General features: G+C 50.9%; 1 protein-coding gene and 1 long non-coding RNA gene across 3 annotated transcripts in view; both read right to left on the reverse strand.

The window, feature by feature from the left end:
- Positions 1-3,065: 3,065 nt before the first annotated feature.
- LOC308182366 lies at positions 3,066-12,589 on the reverse strand. Of its 2 annotated transcripts, XR_013941781.1 has the most exons (4): positions 11,221-12,589; positions 9,113-9,243; positions 7,796-8,143; positions 3,066-7,287 (listed from the first exon to the last, which is right to left on the reverse strand). It is a non-coding gene; the product is annotated as an uncharacterized lncRNA (long non-coding RNA). The 2 variants fall into 2 exon arrangements; XR_013941782.1 differs by having other exon boundaries at positions 7,796-9,243.
- Positions 12,590-17,749: 5,160 nt separating this feature from the next.
- Positions 17,750-23,154, reverse strand: part of SDC3 (syndecan 3) — a gene marked incomplete at its 5' end in the record, with an annotated part of 120,821 nt that continues 115,416 nt past the window's right edge. Inside the window, one exon of the mRNA XM_080566530.1 lies at positions 17,750-23,135. Coding sequence (XP_080422656.1) covers positions 22,969-23,135 — 167 coding nt within the window. The 3' untranslated portion in view covers positions 17,750-22,968. The remainder of the gene's footprint in view (positions 23,136-23,154) is intronic.

Here is a 23,154-nt window from a genome sequence, read left to right on the forward strand (position 1 = left end):
AGGGACGTCCATCCTTCCCAGCAGCTGTTTTACAAGGTGCAGCACAGCTCTGCTGCTTTCCCATCCCTCCCCTGAATGTCTCAGAGGCTTCACTGGAGGAAGCCCCATTTCCTCAGCCCCCCCTTACTTACCTGCCTTCCAGCACCCAGGGCCAGACTGCTCCTGAGCTCCATCCATCACATCCACCTACCCCTACCCAAAGGTTTCTTCTCTAGCACCGATCCCTTGTGTACAATCCCACAGGTCTCCCCTTGGACCTTTCCGACACAGCGCAGAACATCCCGTGGTGTAAATGAGCCCTCGTTAGCACCCCAGAGAAGGAGCATGTAGCTAAGGGAGGAGGAATACAGACGTCTTGGGATGATGGGTCTGAGGCTGTGTCTTTTTCTTGTTGACCATAATGGGAATTGCTGGGAGGCAGGCAGGACGTGGAAGGAGCTGGGAGTTGCATGCATCCTCTCCCGGTTTCAGCATTCCCCCGCACAGGATGCTTGCAGAGGGCAGGCCGTTAGCTAAATGAATATAGCATTTCTGGGGAAGGGAATGGAAATTTCACCTGGGCTGTGGTTCATCTACCACTCTGACTCCCATGCGTAAAAAAGCCCAAAGCCACGCTGAGGAGCTGGCAGCCAGCTCCTTCGGGATTACAGGAGCAGACTCCAAAGCAAAGCCCTTTCCAAGACTTGACATGCAAAAATGCAGTTTAGGGGCCTGATGTTCAAAGATATTTTTTTTTTCTCCAGGATCCCGGCCAGCAGCGAGAGGAACTGCACATGGGTGGCAGGGCTGAGCGTCAGGTCCCGAAGCCAAATGTCTGAGAAGATGCATCTCATTTAGAGCATCTTTATTCCAAGACTGTGCCAGAGTGCACTTGTTGCTATGGGTTAAATCCAGGCATTACCCAACATAGCCAGAAGCCCATCACTGCCATCCGAGTGGGCAGAGCCTCTGCAATTACATCTAGAGTGAAGCAGAGCAGACAGGAGTGTCTTGCAAGTTAGTTTACGACAAAGCAGGATCAGCCCCAGCTCGCTTTATTGCTCTTGTTTTACAAGCATCTGTTGTTTTGGAAACATCTGAAACGAGCACAGCCCGACACAAGGCACCCTACGCAAAGCATCTTCTGTCAAAGGCGGAAATCTCAGACACGTGTCTGAAAAAAAGACTTGAAAGCTTTTTGTTGTTGTGTTGGTGGTGGTAATTCTGTTAAAAAAAAAAAAAAAAAAAAGCCAGAGAAGAGATTTCTTTTTTTGAGAACTCCCCCAGATGTTTGCGGTTTGGGATTTTTTTTTTTTTTTGTTAGTGCCTGGTTAGTCTCATGGATATTGAAACCTGCTCTGCTCACACAGAACAAGGGGGCTCTGATGATGTTCAAAGGGATCTGGAGAGCAGCAGTCGGCACAAAGCTGCGCTCTGCTTTCCTGCGCGGGAGGGAATGAGGGGAAGCGAATGGTGGGCAAGGGTCTCACGGGCGGCTGTTTGCTGCTCAGGCAGTGGGAACAAAGCCCAGGAAAACTGAGCTTTAAAGCAAGAGGTCCCACGGAAACACTTGGGATTTTCTCCAGCACATTCCCAAAATACTGACTGGTGTTTTGGATGCAGGTAGAAAACACAGCCCATGTGGCAACATGGGAGAGAGGAGATCTTCTCTGCATGTCCTCCAAATCCTAACTGATTCCTGCTTCCCATCAGGGGCACTGTGGGGCAGTCCCGATGTCAACTCTCTTCTGCAAACACTTTTTGCAGAGGCACTTTGATATGAGGTAGGGTAGGTGATGGCTTAGGACAGCAGGAGGAATAAGCCCAAGAAGCCCACGGGGCATCAGGCTGAAATATGGCCCATTCCGGAAAGGTCACACCTGGGGCAGAGCCTGGAAAGAAGTGGATTTCCAAGCAGTTTGCATTCCCTCTCCAGAATTCCTTCCACCACATCCCGAAAGGCATCGCCTGGCTGAAAGACTTGAACCAACTCAGAAACCAGGGGCTCTTTGAGGGGACACCAGAAGGACCCTGCGAGTGTGCAAAGAGCCCCCCACCCGCCTCCATTGCTCCAGTTAGAGCTATTCCGTTTTTCCATCCTGAAATGCAGTTTGGCCTAAAGGAGCGTTTAATTGCAACATTTTCCACCAAACCGGGAACTGTCAAACGGCAGATCAGAGTTGAGCACAAACAGACACCATGCAGCCGCAAGAGAGAAGACAGAGCTAATTACCCCCAGCTTACAGATCGCGGGAGGGGGTGTGGAGGGACTGGGCTACCAAGCGGGCCAGTGAATTGGGCAAACTGAGTCGTCTTGGCTCAGTGGTGTCAGCTCAGGTAAAGGCAGCTTTGCCTCCGCCCTCGCGCTGTGTCCGCCCACCTCATCCCCTTCCATTTCAAGAGATTTCGGCACCTCGGCACGACCCACTCAGTCAGCCGAGCACGGAGGGGCTGGATGGCTCATAAAGCTGGCGGGATTTCAGCAGGAGAAGATGCATGGCCTCTCAAAGGTAAATAAATAAAGCCTATGCAATGGCATCCTCCAGCAGGCAACAGCCAAGGCTGGGGCTGGAGAGAGGGAGGAGAAAAGCTCTCCTGTTCCCTGCATCCATCACCGCTAGGCGTACCTGAAATGGATCCAGGCAGAATAGATGGCACTAACCAGGTACATTTTTCACCAGGCTAACGAGGAGGTGCTCTAAATCTTAGCAAGGAGACCTAAATAAAGCAGTGAACAAGACCGGTGCAGGTGAGAGGACAGAAGGGAGGTAAGAGCTCCAAGAAAGCCTGGTGGTATCCAAATCATCACCCCAGCTCTGAGGCCAGCCCCACAGCACTGGGCTCTGTGGGTTTGGGCTCCACGTGTGCCCAGAGGCCCCATTCTGCTTCCAAGGGCACTCGAAGCAAGGCTGTGCTGAAGATTTGGATCTGCAGTGCCCTCAGGGCAAGGCAGCAGCCTCAGGAACCACCTTCAGGGTCCTGAGGGCCTGACTCCTCCCTAAACCCCAGCCTCCATCTCTCCCGTCTGACTTTTTTCTTAATATCTGCATAGCAATCTCTGAACTCCAAGCAAACACGATGCTGCCGTTAGAGACCTCTGCTTTTGGCTGTGACTCTGATGCTCAAGGACAAGAAAAGAAGAACAGCTTTGAGACCAGCGAGGCAGAGGACACTGCTCTTTCTCTGCACCCCTGCCTGGGTTCAGCTGCTGGACTTCTGCTTCTGATGCTGTCAGCTCAAAGAGCCCCACAGGTATGAGATGACTTATAGGGCTTTTTCCTTCTTCAGGGACGTGCCCTGTCAGACTGCTGCTGGATCCAGCCCCCAAGGCTGGAGGAAAAGCCTCATCCGAGGCACTATCCTCCCCTATTTCTCTCTACCCTCGTTGAGCTCTCAGGACTGGATACCTGCCAACGAGCAGACGATTTAGCACCAAGTGTCTCTCTACTGATGTTTCCATCAAGACAGGGAACACGAAAGGCTCCACTGATTTACCGAGGCTCGCTGGTTCTGTGCCTTGACAAGAATTACAAAAGGAATCTCATTACAATCTCCTCGCTTCTCATCAGCCTGGCGCGGAGCCCACTTGTGAGCAGTGCCGATCAAAGCCCCGCTCGTGAAAGCTGAAAGGGTGCGGGAAGAGCTGTTGGAAATGTGCATTTTCTTCTTGTTGTAGCCACAGCACTTGGGTGAAACCAGAGGAAGGCTGGAGGATCAAGCAGGGGACGCAGCCTCTTGGGGTGGACAGGGCACAGAGCTCCACACACTGCTCTGCTGGTCCCCGGGAGGCTTCCAGCTGCAGCCACGAGCAGTATCTGGAGAAGGTTGTGATCCTTGCAGAACATCCAGCCCCACAGGGATAACCATCCTTTTTCCATTGATCTCACTATACTGGGCACAACAGAGGGATTGGCATCCACAGTTGAGCTGGAAGCCTATTTCCATGCTGACTCCATGCTGCGAGGTCGCCTCTGGGATGTGCTGGGGACCCACGGGGACATGGGTGCTGTGCACAGCACTGCGATGCCTGATTCAGGCTTTCCTTCCCAGCCCCCGGGAGGCATGAAATGGGGTGGGAGATCCTCCCCAGCACAGTCAAAGGCCACGGCGTGGGGCGCTCTGCCAGGGGAAGGTCTATGAGAACCCCCAGTTCAACCATCAGGAAACGATCTAGGGGATATCATGGATGAAAATCTCAACTACAACCCGAGTTTGGCAGTAAGTGAGTGGGGATGAGGAGCTCTAAATCCCTCTGCCAGCATCGATCATGCAGGAGGGCTGTCGTGGAGGTCTTCCAACCCCAGCAGACCCCATAGGGACGTCTGGCCACAGGACTTTCCACCATGCAGATTCTCCTTTTAGCTCCACTCCCCATCTGCCATGGACAAGAGCAAATGCTGCAGCCCCCGGTGTACACCGGAGTGAGGCTTCCATTAGATTCCCTCCTTGGCTGAACGGAGGCCAGGTTGCAAATAATTCAATGTCGACGGAGAGGGTTCGGTAGACTTTCCTATTGTTTTGGCCCATTCAGTTAGGAAAATCCAATTGGTTTTCCATTCCTCCTAGTAGTTTTGAAGCTGTCAGTTAATTTTCAGAGATTTTGATAAAGTGGGAGAAGTTTCGAACGTGTTACAGCGCTACAAACTGCGTGAAAATAGATGGCTGGGAGAAGAGAACCTGTTAATGTCTCGCTGGACGGCTGCAGGATGAATTTATCTGAGGTGTCAAGCACCAGTAAATCCACATTGGAAACTGATTTTAGAACTCTGCCCAGACTCAGGAGAAGTTTTGATCAGAAATTGCATTTCTCTCATCACAGAAGAAAAGGAAAAGAAAATTGAGAATCCCGATTCCAGCTACTTCAGGGATGACTTGTTTTAGCCAGTGGAAATGTTCCTCTCTTTGACTGGGGAGTTGCTCTAATAATCTGGGTACCTCAATCTAGGGCAAGAAACTTTTTCTACCTGTTGTTAAATCAAGTAAATATTAAGAGATTGTGGTAATGGTATCATTGAGTTTAGACTGCACAAGTGAGGTCTGGTGGAGCATCAAGGAATAATTATGGCATGAAGGGTCCCTAGTGGGGACCCCTGGGACACGGGTTAGGTGTACATCCCAGTGTTAGCTTGATGTAACAGGGATTAAGTCTCAAAGAACCCCCAAAGACCTTCAGTGCCACGAACAAGGCGCTGCAAGGGATTCTTCTGACTTTTACACACGCAGCTTGTCAAAACAGCAGCGTCCGGCTTGTTAATGTATTTTACAACATTTACACAGCAGTGGCTTTTCTAGTGGCCATTAAGACAATTCCACTTGGCCGATTCCCCTCACCTCCTGTTTGCTGTCACAATGATTGGGCTCTGCATGTTTTGGAAAAGCAGACATATTTTATGAGGGCTTAAATCTGGAGTCATTCCCGTAGGGTTTCCTTTAAATGTTTTCAGCATCTCCCGTTCCCTTACTCTGCAGACTCCAGCACAGGGGAAATTTTTTCAAAAGCCAGGTTAACTTGCTGAGACGTCATTATAAATCCAGAGCAAACAGGCCTGAGATGTTCTTTGTGAGACTTTTTTTCAGTGAAATGAGCTCAGCAGCACAGCAGCTGCTTTGCAAATGCACAACAAGTCTTTAAGGGTTGCCTCAGACCATGGAGTCTCTCTTTGCTGCCAGCTCCGTGGATCTGCAGGAAGGAAGGGCACGTCACTGGATTACACCTGCCAGGAAAGTGCTTTTTTCATAAGGGTCAGACAAGCTCCTGCCGTGATCCTTCAGGATGAAAAGAGATATTTGGCTCTGTTTACTCCGCACCACCTTCTGCCTCCACAGAGCCATTCCCAGCAGACAGGAGTAGAGCGATGGCCACATGCAAGGGACTCTGCAGGACATGCCCACAGGAGCAGCACTTTCCCCTTCAGCCTTTGGTGGACTGGAGATGTTCTACCACGCACATCCCCTCCAGCAATGACTTGGTCAAGCCCTGGGAGCTCTGGAGCATGGTGAGCCCATCCCCACTGAACATTCAGTGCTTGTAGGGTGCTAGAAAGCTGGAAATCTATTGAGTTACTGGATGAAATGACTACTAGCAGTGAGCAGATCCAAACCAAGACCAGCAAGGTTCATACAGCTGTCAGGTTGAGTGCTGCCAAGCAGGGATGAGGAGACCCCAGAAAGGGACCAGCACAGGAGCTGCTCAGAAGCCCACATCTCCCTTTCCATCCCCACTGGTATCAACAAGTGCCATCCCTGCTCCCGTGGGTCCTCCCTACACCATTTCTTGGCCCACCTTGGCCCCTGGCTTTGGAAATGGGGTGGAGGGAGGGACGTGGAGCAGCAGTTCAAGCCTGCTGGGTGACACCTGTGAGCCAGTCCCCTCTCTCGGGTATTCACTTTGTCTCCAAAGAGTACAACCGCTGAATGCAAACGCTGGCTCTACTCTAGGAAGGCTCTAGCCATTAGCTAAGCACAAACAGTGTCCTTTCATTCATTCAGTTTCACCTAAAGCAGGCCAGATGAAGGGCAGTTCAGGACGCTCCTCCAGCTGCTCTTAGAGGTGGTGCCTCTCCGTTCAATCAATTGCTCTTGTGTCAAATACCCTTGCCCCAAGAGATATATGAACACAGTTTGTTCAGCCTCTGATGAAGGCAGATGAAACACTCACTCATTTTCTGAGATTCAATCGTGCTAAAATCTATCAATTAACTAAAGACATTGGAGCTTGCTAATGTCAGACTAATTAAGACATGCTTCAAGCACTTCCTATTAGTTATTCTTGTGGTTATTAGGTGTGGAGGAGATGTATATAAATAGACAGGAGCTCGCTGCTAAAGTAGGAAAAACTGTTGCAAAATTAGGCTTTGGCGGGGTGTTCTGAAATGACGTTTGATGGATATTGATACTTAGGAAAACACACATCTAATATAAATATTAGCCATATGACAGCAGTATCTAGAAACCTCTCAAGGGATTAGGGCCCTCTTACAGTAGGTGCTGCATGAAGAACTGCACCCCAAAAAGAAGCAATGCCAGAGGACATCTGAGCCCCTTTGTTTCAGACACACTCCTGAAATGCCCCTCTCCTAAGCAAGGGGGAATTGGATAGCTTCATAAAACAGACATCTAACACGTAAATAGCCAAAGCTTGGGGTGGTCTTAGCCCTAGTGAGCCTGTGAGGCTTTGTCCTGTTGATGCACATCATGACAGCACTGACTGCTCACAGTGCCTGGAGTCCCCCCCTTGGCTCTGCCCTGCAGCCCAGACGTCTCACCCCATCCAAAGCTGGGCTCGGAGGCCTCAGCCATGGTGCTGCCCTGTGGGAGGAGGGAAACAAAGGTTGGTTTGAGTGTCCTGCAAGCAGGAAGATAAATTAAGCATGATTTGGGGCCAGGGCTACAGGAATTGGTCTCTGCCAAAGCATTCTCCATGTACGTCTGGAACTGAGTCTGGGACAGGAGAGCTGGACGACCAGGGCATCCCCTGAGCCTCCTCCCTGCTGGGTGCAGGGTGCATGGTCACACTAGGTACTCCTATTGCACCTTCCTGTCCTGAGCAACTTGCAAACCTGCTGGCTGACTTCAGCACCATCTGAGAAGGGGTAAGAAGTCTCAGGGATATCATTTTTCTGCAGGTGTTGTGAAAAGTAGGTCAGATGAACATTCTGAGGGACAGGTTGCCATAAAGACTTAGCTTTCCTTAGACTCCCTACTACTCCCACAGGAGGAAAGGATGATGGAAGTCCCAGCTACAGAGAAATCTTCCCTCCTCTTGTTAGAGCAGAGGGTCGATCCATAACATCTCTAGGAAATCAGAGGTCTTTACCTGTCCTCCTGCTGTCGGAAAACACAGCTCAAGTGCTCCAAGCTGCCTGGCAAGGCTGAAATTCTCACTCCAGTGGAGCAGAACAAAACATCAGAACCAGAGAGGTGCCCAGGGACCACCTTTTCCGTGAGCAGTAGATAAGGCAACCCAGCCCCTTTGCTGAGACTGGTTGCACTGGTGTTTTTTTTACAAAACAGCAGCAGAGCCCCAGGGAGGAGGACCACGAGCTGGCAGCCCCTTCTGACACCCTGCCCAAGAAGTACCGTGGGGTACAGAAAGCCTCTGTTCCCCCTTCCTGTGCCCCCAAGCCATTCAGCATCCTCAAAGAGCTGCTCTTTAATCAGGCATCTGAAACAGCAAATGAAAGAGTCAGCAGGGGAAGACGTTGAGTTATAAGGTCCCTAAGTTATAAAGGGAACTTACTATGAAGCTTGAAACTAGAGCAACCCGCCCATGAGTCTCCTCCTTGCAGTTATTCTCTTCTCTGTCCAGCAAAAACCTCAAGGGATCAACTCTCACTAAATTACCCTCTTCTCTGCCAGCCAGAAACTTGTATGCATCACCTCCCACTAAATTACCTCGTCTCTGGCCAGCCTGAAACCTCAGTGGCTCACCTCCCCTGCACTCCCCTCTGCCAGCCGCAATTAATCCTTCCAGCCGAATTTTCATTCCAAACTTCTCCTCTAAGTGAAAGATCCAGGGCTCCAGTAAAAAAAAAAAGTCCGAGTCTTCCAGAGACGTCTGAAAAGGCCTTGAGGAGCAGGATTTTAGCAGAGCCAGGCATGAAAGCCCAGGCTTTGCATTTGTTGCTCCTTTAATGCTTCCTCTGATGTAGGGGGAATGGAGACTTTTTTCTCTTTTGTTGAAACAACTGCAGCTACGGGGATTTGTTTCTGCTGCTCTGTCCTCCCCCCAGCTCCCCCAGGAAGGACAGAGCCACATCCCAAAACAGTCCGGGGGCTCTGAGATGCTCAAAGCTACGGCAAAGAGGAGGGAGAAGCCTTCAACATACTTCTTTCATTCACACACTAAATCTCTTTGCAAAGTATTTGATCTGGCAGCCTCCAGAACATTTGCCAGGGGAGAGAGTCTTTGCTGTGTGGGGCTGGTGATAAGGAAAAACTGCCTGCCATCAGCTGACCACCTCGTCCCAGCAGGAGACATCCTATCCTGGGCACATCAAGGCAGATTTCATTATTAAAGAAGCTGTTTGTTTGCCCTGATCTATGGGAAGAAAAAAAAAATAAAGGGGGAGGGGGGGGATTTCTTTTGTTCTCCACAAGCAGCAAATCAGTGTTTCTGCTCTGTCTTCATTACCTGCTCAGTAATTGTCACTGCTGAGTGCCTGGTGAGACATCATGAAGGATGCTAAAAGCTTTCCTCTCCCTTTTTGCCTTTCCATCTTCTCATCTTCTTGCAGGCTGATGGAGGCAAGGTAACGTCCACTGCTTTTAAAGAAGCAAGGTGGTGTTCATGTAACCCCTGGCTTTATTTTTATTCTGTTAAATAATAAAAGTCAAATGGCCTCTTGCCCGTCTGCCCACCGCCCTCAGCACCTGCTGCAGGAGCTGATTTATTGGGAACAATGTCCTTGGGCTGTGAATGCGAGGGTTCTGCCCTGCTCTGCCTTCACCTCACCCAGAATTAACAAAACAAGGTGAAATTTGAGGTGTTTTAAGGGGGACTGGGGAGCAGCAGTTTCCTTGCCATCTCCATTTCCCCTCATTTCAGGAAAGGGTGTAGCTTTGATGGAGGTGCATAACAGTTGCTTTCCTACACAAATGTTGTAGAAATATGGAAATTAAAAAAAAGAGAGAATCATTAACAGTGCCTGAAAGGCTAACCGGTGGCCATCCCACAACGCCCTTAGACAACCCAGACTCTGCTCCTCTCTCCCTTCCTCTAGGATGGAATTACTCCTGAGTAACCTGGATCCCTCTTGCTGCAATTTAAGCTCGTGATGCCTTGTCTCCTTCATGACAGACATCAAAAATCAGGTTTCATTTTCCTCACACAATTAACATTCAACAAAACCAACACTTTTTAAGGGAATGATCTACTTCACTGCCTTGCTTAACGGGAATATTGCAGTCATTTCTTAAAGCTGGTTGAAATGGTGCAGTATGTCATCTGCACTGATGACACAAGATTGGCTTCCCATTTTAAGATGACAAACCATTTTGAAATGCAACTTGATTGCCACACCACACTTTTTCCGAGGTGGTGCTGTGATTTGGGACATTTCAGAATTATCAAAGCTAAATCCTCCCATTGGGGAGGAAGCAGCACAGCACCGGGGCCCTCCCCTGGACTTCCCCCATGACCTGCCCCTGATTTCAGCCTCCCAGCTCCCCGTCAGAGCCTGCTCCAGCCCTCACTGCTTGGGTTTTTTTTTTAGGAAACTCGTATTTTCTAGTTTAAGTTTATTTATGCTAGCTTATACATACTTATTTCCTAATTATTGCCTTTGAGCTTAAATAGCTCTTGTCCCTCCCTAGTGTCAGCGCTTTGGATGCCATTAGGAAAAGCAGCCTTCCTCCTGTTCAGCCTCTGTTTGCAGGATGAAGCACAGGTTTCTGCAGTCTCAGAAAAAAAACAGTCCAAGTTCCACAGGCAACCCAACAACCTTTCTTGGCTCCTCTTCTTTGCAGTAATGCAGATGATTCAAAATTAAATGCAGAGAACAGATTTTGGCTCAGGTCTCATTGGCCCAGGTGTTTTGCCCAAGCTGCTCTCAGGGTCTTGGGGCAGGAGGCGATGCTAACACGCACCAAGGGCAGATAAATCTCCCTGTGGAGCTTAGGTTGGCATAATCTGCCTCTCCGATGGCTGTTCAAGGGGACAACCCACCCCTGACTGGGTATATTATACCATGTCCCCCCCCCCAAAAACAAATAAATAATAAAGACAAACAGACCCCAGCCTGGAAAGAGAAAGTTTTCCCTTCTTCCCCTGTCAAAACCAATCCAACTGCTAATTTTTAGCTTACTTCCTTGCCTATTGGCGTGGATGCACACACAAGGAAATAATTTCTGCCTTCTAGGGCAGAGTCAGCATCAGCCATCCCCACGTCCCCACCCATAGGGAGGCCACCGCTCGCTCAGCCTCCCAAACAGTTCTGTTCATTTGAGCGCATAGTGGCTTATTCAGCGCCTCCAGGAGATCTTGAGGAGGCAGAAATAATGAAAAATTATTAATTAGGCTCTTACTAGTTTATGAGAATTATTAAGTGCTGGTGTTCTGCTTGGCGCCAGGCCTGGTTCCAGCTGGTGAGACTGCAGGTGCAGACGGGGGGAGCCCGCCACAAGGAGAGACGGACTTCTTGTGCTCAGTGCCATGCCCCAGGGTGAGCAAAAAAACTGCAGCTCCTGACTCCCACATGTATTAAATCTCCTGCCCAAGCAGTGCACGTGGCCCATACTTACAGGAGAGATGGCAGCAGGGTGGGGAGCACTAGGAGGGTGGGAACGGTGCTTGATCAGAGCAGAGGCAGAAAGGCAGGCGAGATGGGAAGGTTGTGGCCCAAAGCCTTCTTGGTGCAGCAGGAGGACACAGAGCACAGGCTGTGAGTGCTGCTGTCCCCCAGGCTGCGTGCACATATCAATATCCAGTTCTCGCTGCCTAAACCACCCCAACTCCTTGTATCATTTAACACCAAACCTTCTCAGGGCACCACTCTTCGTGCAAAACACACGGCCGTGAAGTGCCCCCAAGCCTGCCTGCTTTTAGAGCTTTTCCACAGATTTTAGCTGCTGAACTCATTGCCTTGAGCTGCTCTGGACTGGAAATGCCCTGGGGTGTAATAACAGGGATTCAGGCTGAAACCTGAGCCCCAGGCTGGGCATAAGACCCCGTCTTCCTGAGCAGGAATTAACTCCTAGCTGCTCACAGACACAAAGAAACTTTCAGCTGCACTTCAGAGACCAGCAGAAGGAACCATTTCTGTCCCTAGCTGATGGTATCTAAGAAATTTTGGGGTTAGAGAGGGGGGAGAGAAGTCAGTGCCCATGCCTCAGTTTCCCCAACAAGAAGCTACAAGGAAGCTAAAGAAGCATCTCCAGCAAAAAGCCTGCTCCAACTCCTTGAAACCCTCTTGGTTTAGGCGTGCTGCCTGGGATTTGTACCAGCAATCTCCCTGACTTCCCATGGGCTCTCATCTTCTCCACCCACAGCAGCCCCTCCAGGGCACAGCACTGCCCCGCAGCTGTCTGGAGAGCACCCATGGGTGCCAGGGTGCTTGTCTGAGCCTTTCCCATGACCTATGTGCAGAGGCTTGCTACAGGCTTGGCTGATGAAAGCCTCCTCGTTATCCAATTACCTTGAAATCACTTTCAACTCGGGCCAAATTAAGGTAAAATGCAAATAGAGGTGTTAATTCCCTGAATCCAGAAATAGATAACAGAGCCAGGGATGTTTGGAGAAGATGTAGGGGAGGGAATAAAGGAGAACAGAACAAACAAACACAGAAAAAAAGCACATATTTCACAAAGCTTTGTTATGTTCAAATGGAGCAGTTGTGAAGGGCACAAAACACAAAGCTGGCTGGGAGATGACTTGGGACTCCACTAAGAGCTTCAGGTGGTTTCTGCGGTAGGATGCAAGCAGAACTGCCCAGCTCTTCCCCTTGCCAGGTAAGCTTACTTGTACCAGGCCTGCAGGAGAGCTCCCCAGCCTCTGGCACAATCCCTTCCCAAAATTCAAGCTGTGGAAGACGAACAGGCTTACGGCAAGTCAGTGGGCTGAGTCCGGGGAGAAATCCCATGGTTGCATCCGGAAATGCCCTCTGTGGAGGGAGGAGGGGGGCTGCTCATGTTTTCCTCTGGAAACCAATGGCAGGGAGGAAATTTGGTCTGGGTCTCATCAGAACCAGCTGTTCCAGCTCGGCATTCCCAATGGTTTAGTGTGGATAAGAAAGGATTGCAAAAAATATATAAATAAAATAAAATAAAATGATGAGAAAGCCAGAATCAGATTGGGATGTTTGGACTTTATCTAAATGAAACACTTCAATTGATTTAACCTTTTTTATTATTGTTATTATTTTGTTACAGGCAGTAGCACAGGATCCCTATTATTTTTAATTGGCTCTGTTCCTCATTAGTCTGAGCACAGATTGTCACACAGCAGAATTTCTCATTGAGTGCAAATCAAAGCACCAAGTGTCCTGGCTCCAGCAGTCCTGGGCAAAATGCTCATTCTCTGCACCTTTCTATGGGAGGAAATATCTCCCCATGGACTTCTCCTTCCTCTTCCATGTAGGACACAGGGCGAACTGTCCTGTCCACCCATCACGGGGATGGCTGCAGCCCTGGGAAAAACAGTGGCTGGTTTGCAGAGGGTAGGAAATACGTCTGGAGTAGGTGAGGGACACGGGACCAAATCCCAAAGGTGCCTTTACAGATGTCAATTGGCCCAAAGCAGGTAAATAATAGGAAAGGTTTATTAGGTCGCTGTGTTAGCAACTATTAATATCTGCTGATGCTCAGGAAATGTCGTCATGCAGAGCAGGAATAGGCTGCTCTTTGCCTTGAATCCTGTACAATAGACCAAAAATACTCCGAGGCGGCGTTCTGGAGCCGCTGGTGTCCGCGATGCCCAGATAGCCATCGCTCCCATCAGGCAGTCCCATCTCTCAGACCAGGACAAGGAGTTTTATCCGGCCATTCTCTGCTGGGGTTTTATTTTGCATTTTTTAAAAAGAATTTCCTGTCCTTGGAAAGCAGGGGAAAGTGTCTGGGAGCTACAAAAAGAGAAAACCAGGGAGGATGCATGGGTGAGCGGGATTTGCTGAGCTGCAGAGGTGAGCTTCGTGGGAGGGACCTTGGAGGAAATAGGGAACGAAGGGAATGAGGATGTGGGGTTATTTTATTTACAGCAGTACAGAGGGATGTGAAATGGGGCTTTGTGCACTTGGCATCAGGGCTGCCAGGAAGCTGGGGGAGAAGGGGAGCAGGGGAGAAGGGGAGCAGGGGAGGACCCTCTGTGTCCACACAGCGGGGTGGGAGCAGGTGGTGGCTGGGTGCTCGCTGGGCTGAGGCATGACAGCCCATCCCTGCCTTCATTCCTCAATACCTGAATGTTTGGGGGAAATCCATGGCCCCAGCCCAGGTCCCCAGCCCCCTCTGCAAAGAAGGAGGGAATGGGGTTTGCTAAAGCCAGCACACCTTGGAGGAGCCTCCTGATGCTGGAGATTGCTTCTCCCGTGGACATGGAGGAGGCTTCTCCTCTCCTCCTTTCTTTGCTGAGAAGGGGCTGACCTGGCAGCGCTACCTGCCTCCCAGGGGCGGTTTCCACCCGCAAACCCCAGGCAGAGGTGGGTATCCCACCCTGCCTCACCCTCCTCCCAGCACGTCCCAATGGCCCTCATCCAGCAGGAGCACCCCTGGCACTGCACCCAGGTACCCTGGAGCATTTGGGCACCCCGGGGACCTGCCCAGGCTTTGGGGGGTGCTGGGACATCCATACGCAGCATCCTTTGGCACCAATGTCCCTGGAATCTGGCACCTGACTCCCTGACACCTTTGAAATGCTGCCTTAGCAGAGACACACAGCACCGTGGGCAGCAAAAAGCCACATCCAGCAACGGAGTTCCTGCGGGTGGACCGTCCCAGTTATACCAGTGCGTCTTTCGTGGCCACAGAATGTGGCTCTTCTACACTGCGATAGTGCTGGTAACACCTGTGCTAGAAAACGGGATGGCCTGCTGGCCTGATGCCATGGTGAGGGAGCCCTGGACCTTTCTGCACATCAGAAAGCAAGAGCCACCAGCGGGGTGGCTGTGGGTGGTGGATGCCAGATGGGTTCTCCCTGAGCTGGAGAGCAGCCCCGTGCCTGCAGCAGCCGCCTCCTGGGGCCACGGGTGATGACAGCGGGGACACCTCCTGGCTGGTGGCTCTCCGAGGACTTCACTCATCCACAGGTGCTGACTTGGCCTGGGATGAAGCGAGGGGACGGACACGGCACACGGAGCCACGCCGTGCCGGTCCGCTGTGAGTGTGCTGGCTCTGCATCACAGGGAGGCACAGTGCCTTCGTTTGCATCTCAGTAAATGTTACGTCCCAATTTTTAGGCTACATTAGGCTGCTTTGAAGTAAATCTCTTGAACCCTGCTGTGTTCTGCAAAGGGACAGGCAAGACAAATTACCTTCTCAAGGTTTCTTCATTGGATTCTTGGATAGACCATGGCAAATTATCCTCTGGTTGTACCGACCTCTTGATTGATCATGGAGGTGATATTTTCCATTTGATCTCTCCGATTTATTAGGATCATTTGGCATTCCAGCCCTGTCCTCCAACGTACTCGCTGTCCCTTCCAGCGAGGTATCATCTGCAAATTCAATAATCATCCTTGTTATGTCATCATTCAACCGTTAATGAAAATATTGAATGCATTTGCCCCCAGGAGAGCCCCTGTCTGGATGCCCACTCAATCCATACGTCTGTTTTGACAGGGGGCTGCTGATAACCTCTCCCTGGGTACCTCACCAACAGGTTTTTCACCCATCCGACAATAACTGCATGTAGACAAAGGTCCCCTGTGAGACAAAACCTCGTTGGCCTGACCGTGTTTGACACAGATGGGTCCTTGTCACTGCGCAGAGCAGGGCTCCCGCTCACCACAGGACGTTTGATTGATTTGATGCCTCAGTTCTTGACAAGTCCGTCAAGACCGATGTCCTTGTTTTCTTCAGGGCGCTTCCAAGCAGTGTGATTACTTCATCCAATATTTTTCTAGTATTTAAAGCAAATTGGGAGTCTCGAAGCACCCTGGTTCATCTCTTCACACCTTCTTGGAAGTGTCTTCATGGGTATTCAAAGGGAACAAATGTTTCCAGCTGGCTCAGCCAGGTTTTTAAGACGTTTTATAGGCTTTAGGTGATTTGAAAACATCTCGCCTTGGTGGCTCGCTCATGCCTTAAGTCCTGATTTAGCACCCTGCCTGTATCTGTGCTTCTCTGTGACTTGGTGAGCCCTTGGGGCTGAGCCTTGCCCCACGTGGACCTCGGTGCCAGGTTTGACCTTGCTGCCTTTCTGCTTCATTGTCCTGCCCTGATCATGGGAGCAGACGTGGGAGCTGCTCCCTCCCATCCTCTCCGAACTGCTCATTGCTCTCATCCTCAATACAAATCGTCCCATGTCCTCCAATTCCTTTTCCCAGACATTGGGCAAGCAAATTGTGAGAGCCCCCATCATCAAAGTGCCTGAAAAGCCAAGCCCAACATTAACCCTTTGGCTCGCTGTTATTTAATTCTTTCCTTTGAAGGCTGAGAGCCTCTTCCCACTCCATCTGGAGCCCGTTAGTACCAAACAAATCATTTCAGTGCTTTCAGAAATCTCTTAAAACTGACTGGAAGGGATTGCTGTATTTCAGCTAATGAGCTTGTCATTATTGCTTTAGGGTTATTTATTCCTATCTCAGGTTCCAGGAGCTGCATATCAGCCGGGGTCTCCCCTCCCCAAGCTCAGGCTGAGCTGGAGTCCTCATGATCAGGGTGTTTTACCCCTAAAACAGGCGTCTTTGGCAAAACATCTTTTTAAAGCGTAGACTCAATGATTGTCCCAGTTATTGGAGACTTTGGGGACAGGTTGACCAGACAGTGGTGACAATCTCCATGCTTGTTCAGGGCTGGTATCTGAGGACCTTCCCCAGCAGTGTCCCACGAGGTGTTCAGCACTGGGCACTCAGCTGAGCATCGGTGTTGTTCTCGTGTGGCTGCCCAAAAGCCTGTGAACCAGGAAGGGGTTAGTGCCCTCCACCTGTCAATTTGCAAAGGGAAGCCCCAAATAGGTTATTATTCTTGGGTGCTCGACTCATCATGGAGATTTATGATGGGTCGCTCACAGCGAGCCCATTTTGCTGTAAAAAAAAAAAAAAAAACAACAACAAACCACTGGGGCTGTTTGGGGTTGTCCTCCTAAATCTTGGAGGGCTGCAAGGGTGCTGCGGGAAGGGAACATTTCCATACAGCTGTTGGGGGGAAAAAAAACAAGGAATGGGGATATAATTAGAGCCTGTCCCAAGCTTCCAGCCTGAATACCAACACCTCCCTGTGAGCAGTAATTCCCATAGCTCGTAACTGCAGCTGGCTGAAGTCCTTGCTGCTAGGTCTGGGGACGGTTTGACAGCCCGAATGGGTGGCCCTGGTGAATGCGAGATGCTTCTGGAGGCAGTGAGACACTGAGAGCAGCTCTGGGACGTGCACAGGGGCTGGGGGTGATGGGGACCTGCCGGGCTCCCCAGCCCACACAGGCAGTGGCATTGCCCTGCCTCTCAGCACCAACGCTGCATCCGTGGAGGTCTATCCCCTGCAATGCAAGAGAGCTGGTTAAACACAGCCAAGGCTCCTGACGGAGGCCAGCACATCGCTGCCAAACCTCTCACCACGTTCGCTTCCAGGAATTGCTTTGGAAAGGAGAGCGGGACCCGAGGCCAGCAGGCGAGGATGCTTCCTTCCACCTTCTGCTCAAGGAGAGGCGCGTGGCCAGAGCAGGAGAGCTGGGCATGGCAGGGAGCTCCGAGCCAGGCACCCCCAAGGACCCAGGACAGTGGGAAGACCCCAGCAGGACACCCCAGGGATGGGGAGCCCCTTTGCTGTGGGCTCACCCCCAGCAGCTCCCAGTGCTCAGCCACTCGCTGGTGACAGTGGTGGCCCTTGGGGACGCGGTGGCCGCAGCCCGGCTCTCGGCAGAGCTGGGGACACCTGCAGTGCTCGCTGCCCCTCTGCACCCCGGTCCTGCACCAACGGGCATCGCCGGTGTGGCTCCCGCTGCTGCCGGCTCGTCAGCATCCCTGCAGCGTTGCCATGGAGACCTTTAATTAATTATCCACCAGCCCTCGCCTGACAGCATCACACCGAGAGCGAGTGACATCTCCCTTCGCCCGCAGCCCCTCGGCACGACAAAAAGCCGGGGCAGGCGGTCGGCAGCAAGAAAGCAGGCGAAGCCCTGGGCAGATAATGTTTAAATGACTTTATTTTTTGTTCTTTGTTTTTTTTTTTTTTTTCTTTTTTCCTTTTATAAATGGGCACAGCACAGAAATAATTAAAAAAAATAGACAGTACCATTACAGTGCTAGATCCATTGGCAAAGATTATTTTTTATAGTCTTTTTTATTATTTTTAAAGTTTTGGCCATTGAGTAAGAACAAAAACAATTAACAAACATTTTATTTTATTTTTTTGTTTTTAAACAGACACTATGAAGCAATTTAAGTACTAAACTCTAGAAGAGTTATGTACATACAAAAAGAAGTTCTGTGTAAGATATGTTTCCTATTAAAAATATTTACATGCATTTTTTCCCTCCCATATTCATTGAAAGGTAAAACACTCGTAGTTTTCTTCTACTGTTAAAGATTTTTCATTCTCCTATTGGGAATTTAAACCAGCTCCAAAACAAAAGTAAAGTGGGGCTCACTTGTTGTTAGGTTTTCCTTTTTCTTTGAATTATTTAAATTTTCTGGAAAGGGATATTTTTTGGACATATATCAATGAATCTTTTTTTTCTTTTTTTTCATTTTAATTTATACAAGAATGTCTCGTGTTTATTTACAGAAGAACCGATGGGCGGTGATTTATCCTGGCAACATGGTGGTGAGCGTTAGCGAGAGATAAGCACGTGATTTTTAAAAAGTTCTATCAAACGGCAATGGATACGCATTTTTTTCTAAAGTCAGCATTTCTGTCGGGTTTGATTGTCGGCTGTACATTTATGACTTAGACCAGGGGGACCCAGAGCAGGGGTGGTTGACGCACGAAGGGTCGCTGGTACCCTTGAGGTCTTTGGAAATGCAGCGATGGAGCTGTCTGCAAGGTGGGGGGGGGTAAATCTGGGCATTGCGCGGGCGTCTCCTAGGGTGAGTTTTTTTTTTTTAATTTTTTAGCAAAATAATAAAAAGTTATAAAAAACCAAAGCCCAAAACTATGCGTGCTCCAGACAGAGATGTCCCTATGGAGCCGGAGCGTGGGTGCGGCCGCGGAGCTGCAGGCACAGGTACGTGGGGCGAAGCAGAGCCGCGCAGCCTCGCCGCCCTTCCTGGGGCTTCGCTGCCTCCTCGGGCTCCGTTTCGGCTCCAGCCAGGGAAAGGGGCAGGCGGCAAAGCGCTCCTTCCCCCAGCCCTGGCAGAGCCGAGGGGGCAGGATCCGGCCCTCGTTCCCGTAGCTGGGGTGAAGGAAGGAGCTAGGAGCGCAGGGACAAATCCTGCACCCCCAGCACCCCGTCCTCCCCATGAGGTGCAGATTGCATTGAAGCTGTGCACGCGTGCGTGCTTTGCACACACACGTATATACATATATACATATATATTAATTACATACACATATATATACATACATACACGCACGCCACACACATCCCCGCCGCCTCGAGCGCAGCCGTGACACTGGTTAATCAGGCAAATGTTTCAGTGGTGGAAACCCCACGTCACTTTGGGAGCTGCCGGAGCCTCCTGGATAGCTCCAAGCCCAGAAACTGTTATAACCATGAAAAAGGTGGTAGGGAAAAAAATAATAAGAATTTTTTTCTGGTTTTTAGTTGATGGGTTCGCTCCCGGTACAGGCTCCGTGCTGGTGGCTCTCGGCAGAGGTTGGATAAATATTGGAAACGGGAGCCGAGGTTTGCATGGAGCAAAGATGGGGGGGTCTTTGTCACCCACCCACCAGGCAAAACAGGGAGGGAATGGGAAATTTAGAGGCAAAGCAATATGTGCCAGGTCTTGCTGCTTATTTTTGGAAGGTCCAAACGCAAAGAGATCACAGAGGAAGGAGAGGGGTGACCCACTCCCAGGCCTGCAAAACCCACCCAGGGCTGGGTGCTGCCACCAGCTGGGGCCACCTCCGTCCCCTTGCTCTCCTAAAATTGAGAAGCTGGCACAGCAAAGGCTCTTCCTTCGGCTCTGCCATCTCACAGGCACACTAAAGGCAGGGAAAAGCAAGAGGAACGTCCCTCCTCTGCACCCCAGGGCTCTTTGGGGCACCCTCCTGCAGGTGCACAGCTGGAAGGACGAGCGCGTCTGGGCACTGCCCCAGCTGTGCTCAGGGACAAAGCCCCACGGGGACACGGGGCTGGGGACGGGGCAGAACGGCCGCAGCGGTGCCAAACCGGCCAGGCTTCAGCCAGGGGCTGATGGGCAAGATGCTCCTTCTACTGTTGGAGTCAATTTCCCTAAAAACCTGCTCCATGACCAAACCAACAGCTGCCTCCAAACTCCCCCCATGCTTCCTCGCCTCCTCCCCAGCCGTCCTAGCAGCAGGGAGCCCTCTCAAGCCCCAGGGTATGGGGAGAGCCCTGCAGAAGCTGGATGGAGCCCCCCCATCCGCCTCCGGCCACCCCAGCAGCAGCAGCAGGCACCGAGGTGTCACTGGGGTTTGTCCATCCCCATCGCAGAGAGCTGATGGAAGCTGCGGTTTTTGGTGCTGGGCTTTGCCCCAAAAGCACAAAGATGCTGCAGCCCCTGCTGGGGAGCCAGGCAGCAGGAAGGGCTCCATCGGGGTTAGCTCCAGAACAAACCAGACCCCAAACCCCAAAAGAAGCCTCCTTGAGACCATACAATTCCTTGAGCAATACAGCAACTGCGTGGGAGAAGCGGACTATGAACTGACTTTGGTCAATTCTAATTATCAGTTTAATTGACTTCACCTTTATATTGCCCATGGTGGTCTCCTGCTTTTAATGACTACGAGGAAGCCTCCTCTCCCCGCCCGCTGTCCTCACTTGTGGAACTGTCACGGATTTAAGTGCCAGGATTACAACTTAACACCAGCTGAGCGAGCTGAGGTTAAGCTTGAGTGAATAAAAAATTGTATTGTAGAAGTTCAGACTATTAAAGGGGAAAAAATGGAATGAAGAAGATTAGGGAAGCAGCTAAGAAAAGCAGCATTTAAAAGATTAAGCTGGGAGTTTGTTTTTTTTTTTTAATGTAAGCTCAAAAGATTAAGTCCATGTTATTCCAAAAGACGGTGATTTCGGGTGGCCTTGATAATTGCCATGCCCAGCTCACAATGCCATGTAGCTTGATTTCTGCCGCGCACCAAGAGCTGGGGCCCTTCGCGTGATCCCAACGGGACCAGACACACACAGACATCAAACTCTCCCCTTCGAGCAGCTCAGAGAAAGCGGCCTTGGAGCAGGCACCAGCCTTCCTCGGCCACGTGGTCCCCTTTCAGAGCATCCTCTTCCTCACGCTGGCACGCACGATGCCTCTGGGTGTATGTACACACACGTGCACCACCCTCCGCCTTTCAGCATCATCACCCCAGGCATCCAACAGGACAGTCTTCCCCAAACTCAGCCAAAACGATGACCGTTTGGAGGCTGACATCTCTAAATTTGGCATTATTAAAGCTGGCCTGTGCACAGGGACTCTGCTCCCTACCCCGAAATCAGTCCGGGTCGGCGTTTGGAGCTCAGGAACTGAACACCGACACCAAATCTCAACTTGGCACAATCACAAAGTCCCTCCCAGCCATCAGATGCAGTGCAACGAAAATTTACAGGGATTTCATTTCATATATATATATAACTGTGTATGTATGTGAGTATATATATATATATATATATATAAAAAATATGTGTTTGGCCCATCAAATTCCTAACATGACAAGAAGCTCTGCTGTCTTGCAGCCTCCACCAGGGTGATAAAGCCCTATATGCCCTGAGAGGGACCAAGCATCTCTGTGTCTGTGCAGTTTAATTCTTGGTGCAACAGAGTCAAAGTAACCGATTTTTTTTTGTTGTTTCCCAATTTAAATTGCTGTAAGGGCAAAGCCAAGGTCTCCACGGGACACCACCGAGATCGCAACCATCATTAAAACCAAGAGCCTTGACTGCACGGCGAGCAGTGCTTCAGCTAATTAAAAGCCAACTAATTGAAATATCTAATTGACTTTTCTGCACAGAGGGCTTGCTCCAAACCCCAGCCTTTCTCGAAGGCACGGCTGGGGGTCTGGATCAGGCCCTGCTGCTCTGCGCCCCGGAGACCATCGGAAGGGAAACCACTGCTTGGTGATGGTGGCTCCCAGCGTCTTCTGCCGGGCGCCCCGAGCTGAGCCCTGGCTCCGTGGCTGGTGCTGGGAGTTTGGCAACAACAAAAGGAACAGAAACGCTTGGTGCTGGGGCTCGCCGAAGCAGAGCAGCAGCCGAGCTGCCCCGCTTTGAGCCACCGCTCTGCCCCGCCTGGTGCAGACCCCCTGCGATTTATTGCCTCTGCTTCTTCCTCGCTGCTGCGTCTCATGCCTGGCCGAGCTGTGCCAGGCATCACCCCAGCACGAACAGCTGCTCCGCTTCCCCTTCTCCTCCCTGCCAGGCCCCCACCGAGCGCCGTCCCGCGCCATCTGAAAACCAGAGCCGCCGGTGGGGCTGCGCAAGCCGAGGTTTATTGGTCACAGTGAGAACCCAGCAAAAGCACGGTCCCTTCTCCAGCCACCCAAAAGCACGGTCCCTTCTCCAGCCACCCCTCCACCACCGACACCATGGAGCCGTCAGGTCTCCGGCCGTGCTCGGTGCAGCCGAGGAGCGTGGTGGTGGCCGGGGCAGCGCCGCACGAGGCACCCAAAGGTGGCTTCTTGGTGCTCAAAGAGGCAAGCTGGCTCCATCGCTCCCCCTGTACTGGCCATGGTGGTGTTCATTTTGTCTTCCCCCACTCCAAGAGCAAAGCCCGGGGCTGCAGGTATTCCGGCCCCTTGTGCTTTTTTTTCAAGGTTTGAAGCGTATCTGAGAGTCGCATCCTCTTGTCAAACAGAAGCGGGGAGCAAGGTAATTCCTGCAAAGCAACCAGCCCCACTGAAAAATAATAAAAAATAATGATAAAAAAAAAAAAAAAGAGAGAGAGAGAGGGAAAGAAACCTCCCTCCTTTCCAACACGAAAAAAAAAAAAAGATAAATCCAAACCAACCCCCCTGCGCCCCAGGGCTGGTACAAGGTGTCCGGATCCCAGAGTCGTTGTGGTGGTGGGAAAAGCCCCGTGAGCTCCAGCCGCTGTCCGCAAAGCGGCGCGTCCCTCATGCCGAAGATGCGGTTTCTCCTTTTGCGGGTTCTTTTTTTTTTTTTTTTTTTTTTTTGCTTTTTAAATTCACAGTCTGATCCAAAAGAGAGAGAGAGAAAGAGACGGGATGGAGGAGAGGAGAAGGGAGAGTTTGGAGCAGGAAGGAGAGCGCGAGGCACGCCGGGCTCTTGTCCTACGCGTAAAACTCCTCCTGCTTGTCCGGCTTCTGGTAGGTGACGTTGGCTTGCTTGGGTTCCTCCAGCGTGTAGCTGCCCTCGTCCTTCTTCTTCATCCGGTAGATGAGCAGCATGACGAGGAAGGCAGCAAAGAGGGCTCCCACCACGCCGCCCACGATCACCGCTGCAACAGAAAGGTGGCA

Source organism: Anser brachyrhynchus (assembly GCF_964034855.1).
Source record: "Anser brachyrhynchus genome assembly, chromosome: 24".
NCBI lineage: Eukaryota > Metazoa > Chordata > Aves > Anseriformes > Anatidae > Anser > Anser brachyrhynchus.